General features: G+C 47.4%; 1 protein-coding gene across 1 annotated transcript; it reads right to left on the minus strand.

Annotated features, from left to right (window-relative positions):
* Nucleotides 1–4,712: 4,712 nt before the first annotated feature.
* PYCR2 (pyrroline-5-carboxylate reductase 2) lies at nt 4,713–8,370 on the minus strand. Its single transcript, XM_007936971.2, has 7 exons — nt 8,304–8,370; nt 7,982–8,052; nt 6,439–6,618; nt 6,113–6,334; nt 5,807–5,899; nt 5,476–5,639; nt 4,713–4,878 (listed from the first exon to the last, which is right to left on the minus strand). The coding sequence occupies exons 1-7, from the start codon at nt 8,368–8,370 to the stop codon at nt 4,713–4,715; spliced, it is 963 nt and encodes a 320-aa protein (XP_007935162.1).
* Nucleotides 8,371–12,983: the final 4,613 nt, after the last annotated feature.

Here is a 12,983-nt window from a genome sequence, read left to right on the forward strand (position 1 = left end):
TGAATATGGTTTCTTCTATTGAATGAGTGAAGTTATTGGCGGAGATGGTGGGAGCAGAAGAAGGAAAGCTTGGTGTTGCTAGGGTCAGTTTCTAGGGCTTTGAGCAGGCTATTATTGATGATGTATTTATTTGCAAGACCGCGGCTCAACCTCAGGGAAGATTTCTATTGTTAGGGCGTCACAACTTTCTGTCAATTTCAGGCACACTCAAAAGATCCTGCCTCCATGGCCCCACAGCACCAAAGAACGGCTCCAAGGCAAAATTCCTGGGAGTGCGGTTTCTTCGCTCTCCCTGTCCCGTCTGCCTGTGGTGCTGATGCAATCCCTAAGACCACTAATGGCCAGCTCTGGAGTCTGTGATACCGCCCACATGCGGCGTCAAAGATGTGTGCAATTTCAGATATGTTGGAGTCGGGGGAGTACCTGCTAGTGACCTGCAGTCCCGATATCTGTGACAAAGAGAAGCATGATATCTCCCAGTCTGACCCCAGCCCACTCTGTGACCTGCTGGGAAGGGAAGGAGCTAGCCTTCCTGTCGAAACAGTGAGTTCTCCACCAGATGTCAGTGGCCACCAGCACCCAGATGATCCCAAATTACTGACAAAATCAGCTGCTGGAGGCAGGTCTCTGCCACTGCCAGCTGGAATATTACAGTGGTCGATGGTATGCTGTTATAAGGTGTCCTTCTTCTTGGCTTGGGGATCTCAGGCAGCCACCCTCACCTGGAAGACAGTGACTGCCCCAGGAAAGTTTCCAATTCCTCTCTCAGGTGTCCATCCATCCTCCGCCAGCAGCTCTTTCCTAAATAATCTCCCTGTGCCTTTCTTCTAATTCTGCTCTTCTGTGTTTGGTGCACTCTGATTCAGTGAGCTGTTCAGAGCACCAAAGTTCCTAATTCAAACTGTTTGCCTAGTTTTCCAAGACCTTAGATGCCAGAGGGAAAAAAAGCGAGCTTCTCACTGGCGAGACTCCATTTGGAATCTCCAAGAAAAGCACTATTGAAGAAGAAGAACAACGTAGGAGGTCTCACACTGCCAGATCTCAAAACCTACTATACAGCCACAGTAATTGAAACTGCATGGTATTGGTTTAATGACAGATACATAGATCAATGGAATAGAATTGAGAACCCAGAAATAGTTCCATTGACCTATGGTCAGCTGATCTTTGACAAAGGCCCAAAATCCATTAAATGGGGAAGAGTATGTCTGTTTGATAAATGGTGCTGGCAAAAGTGGAGATTCATTTGCAGAAAAATGAAACAAGATCTATACCTCATACCATACACAAAAACAAACTCCAGATGGATCAAAGACTTAAATGTGAAAGCTAAAACTATAGAGTTCCTCAAGAAAAAATGATGGGCAAATTTAGGGGACTTAATATATAGCATAAATAGACTATCAAGCAAACTCAAAATGCATAAACAGCAGAAGAGAAACCAGATGATTGGGACCTTTTGAAAATTAAATTTTTATGTGTTTCCAAAGACTTCTCCAAAAAGTCAAAAGAGAACCTACAGATTGGGAAAAAATATTTGGTAATGACCTATCTGACAAGGGACTTATCTCTAGAATTTATAGAAAACTCCAACACCTCAATAATAAAAAAGACAACAATCCAATTAAAAAATGGGCAGAAGACATGAATAGACACTTCACCAAGGAGGATATTCAAGTGGCCAACAAACAAATGAAGAAATGCTCACAATCACTAGCTATTAGAGAGATGCAAATCAAAACAACAACAGATACCATCTTGGTCCAGGACTAGTAGCAAAGTTCAACAAGACAGAAAATAACAAATGCTGACGAGGATGTGGAGATTAGGACTCTCATACACTGCTGGTGGGACTGTCAAATGGTACAACCATTGTGGAAAGCAGTATGGTGATTCCTTCAAAAGGTGGAATTAGAAATACCATTTGACCCAGCCATTCCTTTACTAGGTATATACCCTAAAGAAGTGAGAGCCATGACAAGAACAGACACATGTACACCCATGTTCATCGCAGCACTATTTACAATAGCCAAAAGATGGAAACACCCTAGGTGTCCATCAACTGAGGAATGGATAACCAAACTATGGTACATACACACAGTGGAATACTATGCAACGCTAAAGAATAATGCAGAATCTGCAAAACACTGCATAATGTGGATGAACTTGGAGGACATTATGCTGAGTGAAATAAGTTGATCACAAAAGGATAAATATTGTATTAGTCCATTACTGTAAAAGTCAAGGAAAGGTTCATCTATGGAAGGAAATTTTCTTTGTTGGTTATCAGGGGTGGGAGGGAAGGGGAGTGAACACTGTTAGACAGATAGAGGTAAGTATTGATTTGGGTGAAGAGAAGGGCAGTGTACCAAATTTGAGTGATCAATATGGTGGCACTGAGGAAGAGAAAGACATAGAGAGGTACATGGGAGGTATAGACAACAAAGATGAACCCTTTTGCACATACAGTACTGTGTTGTCAGTGAAGGCAAACATGGGTATACAGGTAGATAGATGGGTGGACAGATGTGTGGTCAGGCTGAACTAGTAAGTATGTCTATGAAGTGGGGAGTGGACCCAAGAACGTGTATCGGGTTGGCAGACAACAGTCCTATAAGTTTATGTGTATGATCTGAATTCCCAGGTGTATAGTAGAGCTGACAAGGCAAAGCTGTAGTCACTGCTTGGTCACAGCCACCTACTCAGAGGGACCGAGTAGTTGAACCTGTGGGCTCGGGACCATAGTCACTGGGGACATCAAGCTCAATTGGCAAACATACTATACAAAACATTGTTCCACCTATACTTTGGCGAATAGCGACTGGGATCTTAAAAGCCTGCAAGCTGCCATCTAGATGCAACGATGGGTCTCTCCTCGTCCAGAGCAAAGAAGAATGAAGAAAACCAAAAATTCATGGATACAATCAGTCCTAGCGACTGGTACACCATCCAATCTGCATCCTATAGTACCATAAGTCCAGAAGAACTAGATGGTGCCTGGCTACCACTGTCAACCACTTGGAAGGGGATCTATGCAGGAGATCCTGGATAGAGAGGGAGAACAATGTGGACAAAACTGAAAATCATTTGGAGACAAAAAAAAGGTGTGGGGGAGGGGATCAGGTTTGCTGGTCTGCTAGAGCCTGGTGGAACCACTGAGACTATGACCCTGAGCTGCGTGTCAGGTCTGGAATTGAACCCACACCTGTGGCTTCCAACCAAGCAAAAGACAGGCATATGAGTTGAACATTTACCTGAGGTGGATACACTCCTTGGAGAAAACAATCATGGGAGAAAGAAGGGCTGCTTATGCACAGGGAGACAGCTCAGCAGGCAGGAGTGCATAGAGAGATGGACACAGGGAAGAGGTAACTATCAGGATGATGTAGGAGGGAGATGTTGCATTGTGGTAAATTGTGGTTAATGTCATGAGACAAAGTGTATGTGAACTGCTGTATGGAAAGTTATTTGCTCTGTAAATTTTCACCCAAATCACAATAAAAAATAAAAACGAATGAATGAATAAATAAATAAATAAATAGCCCACCCACCCCAGCACAGGAAGCAAGTTCCTAGAGACAAGTGCTAGGCCTGCTGGCCCGTGGGTTTTCATCTCAGGCTTAGGCTGGGTTTGTGGATGGCACATCCAGCCTCAGGTTTTAGAACGCAGGGAGCTGGTGGCTAAGAACACAGACTGCCCTACCACCAAGCAGCAGTATAACAAGCGTGAGTGGATTATCCTCTCTAGGCCGTAGCATCTTCTATAAAGTGAAGAAACTGTTCAGAGGGCAGACGTGAGGATCTAATGTGCAGTACAGTACCAGGCATACAGTGGGCTCACAAAACAGACCAATTTCTCATTACATCTAGGCTGTGTGTGCCCCTCTCCAGGACACTTGGCTCTTCTCTTCCATTAGCTGGACCCACCTAAGAACACAATCTTCCAACCCTGAAGGGCAGGGGTGAAGCAAGAGTGTGATTACATCCCAACCTGGCCCCTTATTTCCTCTCACTCTCACATCTTGTCCTTAAACAATGCTCCACCCCAACCCCAAAGCTGGAAGAACCTGATAACAGTCTCAAGAGTTCTCTAGAATGATGACTTAAGTGGGTATAAAAAAAGAAAGCAAGAAAATAAAAAATAAAACTTTATTAAAACAGCTACACCTAGCAGCTCTAACACTTTTTAGACGGCACACCTATGCAGCAAGAGATACATAGAAGCCTAGTGTTATTTGGTACATTTCTAATTAATTGTGAAATTCTAAATTGCTTACTTATTTTCCCTTCATGAATTCAAAGAGAAAAATCCATACTATGGTTTTAACTCTCATCTCCTTGATTTGACACTGAAACTGACCCTGTCTTGGGCCCCAGTGTCCCCTAGTTAAAGGTCTTTTCCAGATCTACCTGCCTGGCTAGGACTAGGGCTGAAGTCCAGCCTCTCTCTCTGCCAACAGTGAGAGGTGTGCAGAGTCAACGCTAGCTTCCAGCACTCATCACCCCTCTGCAGCAATCTTCCTACATGGGACAAGAGAGTAACTATTGCTGCTTGTTCTGGTTAGGCTGATCTGAACAGATTAAAGGTTTTATCACAAGGGCCTAAAAGCTACCTGAGGCCACCCTCAGCCTGCATGTCTAGGGAATGGGGGGAGGGGTCCAAGGCCCCCTTAGTTGAGGGCCCTGAACAACAGAGCAGGGTAGAGGTTGCTTTAGTCCTTCTTGCCTCCCAGTGCTGGGCTTCTTGTGAGGGGCTTCCCTGGGCTGGAGCGGGTCAGTGTGGACACTGTAGGGGATTCCAGCTTCACTCTGTCCAGGAGGGTCTTCTTGAGGGCAGCTGGGGAGATCTTTTCTTGGTCAGCCATGGACTGCAGCTCTCTGAAAACAAAGCCCCAAAAGGGATGAAAGAGGAAGGCAGTAAACTGGAGCCAGGGCTTCCTGAAGCTTTCCCATCTTCACAATCTCTGTTCCTCATCAACCTGACACTACTGAACATTAGAATCTCAAACCAAAGGATTCCCCCAAGCTTCTTAGAAGTACTATTTAGCTATGTTTAGGTTTTATTTTATTTGATCTAAAATACATGTGGTGCTCCAAAGGGTGCCTGTGATCACAGGGGAGAGAGAGTGTGGAAAAATCACTAGCTTTGAAGCACAGACTGGATGTTGAATTCTGCCTCCATCATTTATTAGTTGTTTCACCTTGAGCAAATTGTCTGTCTCTAAGCCTCGACATAAATCAAAGCTAATCCCAGCCATCAAAACTACATGGAGAATTAAATAACACCTGCAAACCCTAGCTAAACAAAGTCTAGTATAAGTGGTGGTTATTAACCTCAGCACAGATCCCAGCACTGCTAATGGGACCAAAGATGGCAGGTTCTACAAAATAGCAGCCAGCCTGGAGTGGAGGGGAGTAGAGGTCCTGGCTGGGAGTGGAGGTCCTGGGGGAGGGGAGGAGGCAAACAGGACCCACCGTGTTCGGATGCAGGAGGCCTCAACTGCATTGATAAGCAGGGACCGGAAGCCTCCACTCTCCAGGAAGTGCAGGGCATGGATGGTGGCACCTCCAGGGGAGCAGACATTGTCTTTGAGTTGGCCTGGGTGCTGCTCTGAGTCCAACAGCATCTTGGCAGCTCCCTACAGCAGGAAGGGAGCATCAGAGAAGGCCACTGATGCACCCTGGGACACACTCCACCAAGTTCACTGCTCCTCCCTAACCCCAATCCCAGCTCCCCAACAAACCCTTGGCCCTAGCTCAGTGACCCACGAGAACCCGTTTCACACTGTGCAGAGGAGATACTGACCAGCAAGGCCTGGGCCCCAAGTCGGACTGCCAGGCGCCGTGGAAGGCCCATTTTTACCCCACCATCCGCTAACGCATCCAGGGCCATGAACGCCTATGGAGACACTCAGTGAGCCCCAAGTAGCAGGCCTGGGACTGGAGGGCACTCCTCAGGGTCTGCTTTTTCTGATGACTGGAACTAACTCCAGGGAGTCAGCCTCTACCAGACATCTGTACCAAGAGGTAGGTGACTCCAGCCCAAGCTAGTCTGCCAACCCATCTGCTCCCATAGGCTCCCAGGAAGACTGAGAAAGCAAGAGGGCCTCACATAGGCAGGACCGCTGCCACTGAGTCCCGTGACAGCGTCGATCAGGTCTTCTTCCACCTCTGTGCAGAAGCCCACACTGCTCATGAGCTGCTCCAGGAGCTGCCCATCCTCCACCAAGGCATGGGTGCCTGTGGCATACACTGTGGCACCCTCTCGCACCACTACAGGTGTGTTGGTCATGCATCGGATCACTTTGGGGGCTGGCTGGAACGTCATCAGCTTCTGTAACAAAGAAGACCACCAAGTGAGTTGCCAGGGCACAGCTCCCCAAAAACACCCATCCGTTCATAGACACCCCTCCTCTCACACAAGGCTGAGACAAGCACCTTCTCCACGGAGCTGATGGTGACACCGGCCGCACAGGAGACCACGATGTGCCGGGCCTTCACGTCAGCCCCAATCTCATCCAGGATGAAGGGGATGATGTGTGGCTTCACAGCCAGGAACAGGACGTCACTGTGCCACACCGTCTCCTTGTTGCTGCGGGTCAGGTTCACGCCCATTTTCTGCAGAAGGAGACTGCTGGGGTCCCAATGCTGGGTAGCCTGAGTACACCCAGTCCATACACGGAGCAGCCGAAGCCTGCCAAACCCACCTGCCAGCCGCAAGCCTGGAATTCCCTCTGTTGCCCATTTAGGGTTTGGCCCCAATTCCAACTGGCAGAGTTTCCCACTGCTATTACTGGACAAATGAGCAAGGAGCTGGCCATGACAAGTTTCTTCATGGTAACCAGGAAGTGGCTATCCTCCAACCCCCATCAATCCTCAGGTACCCATGAGACCCATTGTCACGTAAGAAGACTCCATTATTGGAAAGTGGCATAGGCAAAAGGAAAGGTGAAATGCCAGTGTCAATGATTATTAGAAGAGCTGGATCAGGTCCTTTTCCAACCTCAGCAATTTGTTCATCATATCACATAAACTCTGTGTGGCCCAGGGTTGGACTGCTGGACGACACCCACCCCTCTAGGATTCCTAGCTTGAAGCAGGGCCCTGCACGGCTAGGAACATCAGCCAATCCTAGACATGGCCTTTGCTTGTCCCCTACCTCATTAGCTATCCTCTCCCATACTGCCCAGGTTTAGGGGGAAGACAGGACATACTGTTTTCAGAGAGAAGAGCAACTGAATAGCCATGTCCTTTCCCAACATGCTCATTCACACCTCAGAACAACTCAGCAAAGTAGCTATTGTTGTTTCTATTTTACAGATAAGAAAATTAAGCCTTAGAGTGGCAAACAGCTGGTTAATTAATGGTGATAACTGGTTACCTACCATGTACCAGGAGTCCCTGGCTGCAAATGGTTGATGTGTTCAGCTGCTACCCAAAAGGTTGGAGGTTCAAATCCACCCAGAGGCTCTCAGAAGACAGGCCGGGCAATTTACTTTCCAAGATCTGCTACTGAAAACCCTACAGAGCACAGTTCTACTCTGATACACATGAGGTCACCATGAGTTGGGGTCAACTCAATGGTCATTGGTTTTTTACTAGGTGCTCTAATAGATGCTTTCCATTCATAATCACCTCATTTAATCCTCCCACTGTTTGAATTTGACCCCAGTGTGTCTGCCTGCCAGGCACTCCGCTGAAGAAAGACTGGGCAGTCTACTTCCGTAAAGATTTACCGCCTCACAAACCCAAAGGGGGTCGCTATGAGTCGGAATCCATTCCATGGCAGTGAGTTTGGTTTCGTTTTTTTTTTTGGTGTCTGCCTGAGTAGTCCCACCACACTGAGCTGCCCCAGAGAAGGTGACGGATCTGTGGTGGGATATCAGCCAGTCAATGGCCAGGTCAGGAACTCACGCCCCTCATTAGCCATCCTTGTCGTAGACCCCCACACTCTTCCCCACACCTCTCCGACCCCACCTACCCTGAGCGCGGACACGGTGGGCAGATCCATTTCCGGGGAGCTGGCTATTATTTTGTGGGCGGACAAGACGCCTGCAGAAGAAACAACTTTTCACATTCTTTCCCTGAGAAAACAGTCAAAACCCACAACCTTTCTCCCTCCCTCAAACCTTTTCCGCCGGCGTAAGACTAATTTTGCTGCCTTAACAAGAGTCTCTTTTAAGCCACCAAATGTAATTCCTCATTCTTCTATTCATTCACTCACTCATTCATTCTCACGGGGTGAAGACTGTTCACAAACTGGGCTTAGGACCAACACGGATGCTCCCGTCCCACGCCATTACCCGCAGCTGTGAAGCCACGCGCCAGTGCACAGGCCAGCTGGCCCGCGCCAATGAAGCCCACGCTCATGGTCAAGGCGCTGCCTCTCCTTCGCAGCCGAAGCAAGGGCTGACAGATGCTACCAAGGGAAGGCCGGCGAGTGCAAGGACCCAGCGGGTAGTGCGGCCGAGGAAACCGGATCCGGCGAACTCCGGGACGTTTCCGGGTTGGCGCGGAACTGAGCTCAGTTACACCAGGAGCCAACTCGGGAATACCCGGAGAGCTCCGACGCACCGCAAGGCGCGATCTCAGACCCTTTGCCAACTTGCTAGCTAACCCGAAGGCCGCTGATGGTTTCGCAGGCCGCTGATGGTTCCGCAAGACCACACGTGGCCCTGTCCGCCGGGCGTCCAATCCGCGGCCGGGAGTTCGAAGTGGTCCAATCGGCAGTCCGGCCAAGGACGTGTGCCCGCCTTCTCACGCTGTCTCGGGCGGAACCTCAGACCCAGGGACTGAATACCTGATGCTGGTCCGGGCCGCTCTCACCAGAGCTCCTAGTTCGCTGTCCAGAATGTAGGGCTGCTGTCATTTCTGTCGCTGGCCATCAGCCATTTTTCATTGTCAAGAGGACTTCTCCAAAAGGCCAGTCTGAGGGGACTACCAGAGGTTAGACAAACCAAATCAAAGGCACTGCGATCAAGTTGGATGCGACTCCTAGTGACCCCGCTTTGGGTTTCCGAGGCGGTATCATTACGAAGTAGATTGCCCAACCTTCCTTCTGAGCAGCGGCTGGTGGGTTAGAGGATAACGAAAACCTGCGGGCTAAGCCAGGCTCCTCGGAGCGCCCGGCGATTAGCTGGGATGGAGCCAAAGGGCGCCCCGCCTCCGCCGGCTCCCTCCCAGCCCACGTGGGAAGGTGGCGGAGTATCCATGGTTTGTTCCCTTGAACTTGCCTGGCTCCTCTCAATTTATTTTCTTAACTAGATTGCAAGTAGTATCCGTTTCAACGTTTAAGAAATTATCTGCTCCTTAGGGCGCTACAACGTTTAAGATATTATCTGTTGTCTAGGGCGCAGGGAGCTCTGGTAGCATAGTGGCTAAAGCACTTGACTGCTAACCAGAAGGCTGGCGGTTCAAACCCACCAGCCACTCCTCAGAAGGAAGGTTGGGCAATCCTACTTCTGTAGTGATACTGCCTCGGAAACCCAAGGAGGGGTCGCTATGAGTCGGGGCCGACTCGACGGCACACAACAACAACAGGGCGCAGGGAGGCATTGGCTGGTAACCAAAAGATAGGCGATTCTAACCCACCAGCTGCTCCCCTGGAGAAAGATGAGGCAATCTGCTTCCATAAAGATTTTAAGCCCTGGAAACCCTAAGGGGAATTGACTTGATGACAGTGGGTTTTTTGTTTTGTTAAATTGTTTAGGGCCTGACTAAAATATAAGCAAGTCTACAACTCCACCTGCTCCCCTACTCCTACTTGCTTTTAAAAGCTCCAGAAATTAGATGTTTCCTTTTCCATCAATAGTACATACGTATGAGGAAGAGGAATACATAGGTGCATGGGAGGTACAGACAACAAAGATGAACCCTTTTGCACATACAGTACTGCGTTGTTAGTGAAGGCAAACATGGGTATACAGGTGGATAGATGGATGGACAGGCTGAACTAGTAGGTATATCTATGCAGAGGGCAGTGTGCCCATGACCATGTATAGAGTTGGCAGACAATGTTTCTACAAGTGTATTTGTATGTTGTGTAAGAATTTCTAGGTACACAGAAGAAATAGATGGTGCTTGGCTACTACTGTCAACCACTTGGAAGAGGATCTTTGTAGGAGATCCTGGATAGACAGGGGGAACAATGTGGAACAAAACTCAAAATCATTTGGGGAAAAAAAAAAAAAGGCGGGGAACAGGTTTGCTGGGCCGATGGAGCCTGGTGGAACCACTGAGACTAGCTGCCCTTTGGGTCTGGAATTGAACGCACAACTGTGGCTTCCAGTCAAGCAATAGACAGGCATACTAGTTGAGCATTTACCTGAGATAGATACACTCCTTGGAGAGAACAAGCAAGAGAGAAAGAAGGGCTGCTCAGGCACAGGGAGACAACTCAGGGGGTAGGAGTCCATGGAGGGATGGACACAGGGAAGTGGTAGCTATCGGGAGGAAGTGGGAGAGGAGATGTTGCATTGTGCTAAATTGTGGTCAATGTCATGAGACAAAGTGTATGTGATCTGCTGTTTAGAAAGTGTATTTGCTCTGTAAATTTCCACCCAAATCACAATAAAAATAAAGAAAGAATTTCTAGGTATATAATAGAGCTGACAAGGGACAAGCCACAGCCAGCTACCCAGAGTAAGCAAGTAGTTGGACTGGTGGACTCGGGACTATGGTCACAGGGACATTAAGCTCATTTGGCATAACATACTGCACAGAAACATTGTTCCGCCTCCTACTTTCGTGATCTTAAAAGCGTGCAAGTGGCTAGATACAACAACGGGTGTCTCCTCGTCCAAAGCAAAGAAGAATGAAGAAAACCAAAGACGCATGGAAACAGTTAGTCCAAGGGATTGGTACACCATGCGATCCTCAGCCTGTATGACTATGAGACCAGAAGAACTAGATGGTGCCCAGCTACCACTGTCAGCTACTCAAAGGGGGATCTATGTAGGAGAACCTGGATGGAGTGGGAGAGCAATGTGGAACAAAACTCAAAATCATTTTAAAAAAAAAGAAGGGGACAAGGTTTGCTGATCTGATAGAGCCTGGTGGAAGCCCTGACACTATGGCCCCAGTTGCCCTTCAGGTCTGGAATTCAACCCACTCCTGTGGCTTCCAGCCAAACAAAAGACCATTTTGTGGGATTTTCATCCAAGAACCAAATTTCTGGGCAAGTTCCCATACCCTTAGCTTCTGCATTCTTAAAAATGGGGACCAGATGTTTACTATTAAGTAAAATAATATTTCTATAACTTTTTCTAGGGAGCTCTGGTAGCATAGTGGCTAAGGCACTTGACTGCTAACCAGAAGGCTGGCGGTTCAAACCCACCAGCCACTCCTTGGAAGGAAGATGGGGCAATCTACTTATGTAGTGATACTGCCTCGGAAACCCAAGGAGGGGTTGCTGAGTTGGGTCCGACTCAACAGCACATAACAACAACAACAACAACATAACTTTTTCTGGTTATAGAAGTAATACACATTTATTGAGGAAAATTGGAGAATACAAAAAAAGTGAAAAATGCTGCTGTTGTTGCTAGGTGCTGTCGAGTCTGTTCCGACTCAGCGACACTATGCACAACAGAACGAAACAGCTTGTTTTTGTGCCATCTTTATAACCGTCCCCATGCTTGAGCCTGAGAGCTCTGGTGGGATAGTGCCTAAAGCATTTGACTGCTAACCAGAAGGCTGGTGGTTCAAACCCACCAGTCACTCCTCAGAAGGAAGACTGGGCAGTCTACTTCCATAGTGATACGGACTCAGAAACCTAAGGAGGGGTCGCTATGAGTTGGATCCGACTTGATGGCAGTGAGTTGTTTTTTTTTTTTCTTAAATGCTTGAGCCCGTCATTATAGTCACTGTGTCAATCCATCTCCCTGAGAGGCTTCCCTTTTTATGCTGATGCTCCACTTTACCTAGCATGATATCCTTCTGCAGGGATCAGTCACTTCTGACAACATGACCAAAGTACAAGAGAGGAAATCTGGCCATTATTGCTTCTAAGAAGCATTCTAACTGTACTTCTTCAATACAGATTTGTTCATTCTTTCAGCAGTCCATAGTGTATTCACTATTCTTTCCCAAAACCACAATGCAAATGCATCAGTTCTTCTGTTGTCTTCTTATTTGTTGTCCAGCTCACATGTGCATATGAGGCTATTGAAAATACCATGGCTTGGGTCAGGTGCACATTAGTCTTCAAAAAATCTTTGCTCTTTACCACTTTAAAGAGGTCTCTCTTAGTTCTCTAGTGCTCTTATAACAGGAATAACACAAGTGGATGGCTTTAACAAAAAGGAATTTATTCTTTTACAGTTTAGGAGGTTAGAAGTCCAGATTCAGAATGCCAGCTCTAGGGGCTGGGTGAAGGGCCCTCAACCTTAGGTTTCAGCTCTGCCTCTTGTTCCAGGCACACTGGAGCTGGAGGCATCTTCTAACTCATGCAGATGCTGGTTGCTGAGGCTGATGAACCCAAAGTCAGCAGGTAAAATGGCACAATCCCAAGATCAGCAGGCAACATGGCAGGCCACTGGTTCAAGTCCAAGAACAGTCCCAAGGTTGGCAAACAACACATGAGGCTGGTGGTTCAAGTTCAGGAAGTGGAGATGTAGAGTTGGCCAAATGCAGGGTCCAAATGTGTCCAAAAGCTGAAGACCTTTCCCAGAGCTTCTCCATATATATTGGAAGAAGGCCACACCCCAAAAGTAATTCCCCTTAAACTACTTAGCTGCTCACAGCAGATTCCACCATGGAGGTGATTACAATTTCATCATGGAGAATAACTGTATCCAGCTACCAAGATACTTAAGACCACAGCCCAGCCAAGTTGACACACAACCTTAATTACCACAAGGTCTTTTGCAGAAGATTTGCCCAATGAAATAAGTCATTTTATTTCTTTTTTTTTTTTCTCAGTATCTTACCATGTTTATTTGTAAATATTTTAATTTCTTTTTTTCCCCCAAGATTTTATTTTT

Source organism: Orycteropus afer, unplaced genomic scaffold (genome assembly GCF_000298275.1).
Source record: "Orycteropus afer afer isolate SDZICR_OR568_19922 unplaced genomic scaffold, OryAfe1.0 scaffold00039, whole genome shotgun sequence".
Classification (NCBI taxonomy): domain Eukaryota; kingdom Metazoa; phylum Chordata; class Mammalia; order Tubulidentata; family Orycteropodidae; genus Orycteropus; species Orycteropus afer.

What these genes read in the sequence shown, in the direction of transcription:
- PYCR2 (XM_007936971.2), bottom strand. Translation starts at nt 8,370, where the DNA reads ATGAGCGTGGGCTTCATTGGCGCGGGCCAGCTGGCCTGTGCACTGGCG. An exon ending in GTGGCAGCGGTCCTGCCTAT is followed by an intron (nt 5,900 to 6,112) that starts GTGAGGCCCTCT and finishes GTGTCTCCATAG; the next exon opens with GCGTTCATGGCCCTGGATGC. An exon ending in GCCTCCTGCATCCGAACACG is followed by an intron (nt 4,879 to 5,475) that starts GTGGGTCCTGTT and finishes CTTTGTTTTCAG; the next exon opens with AGAGCTGCAGTCCATGGCTG.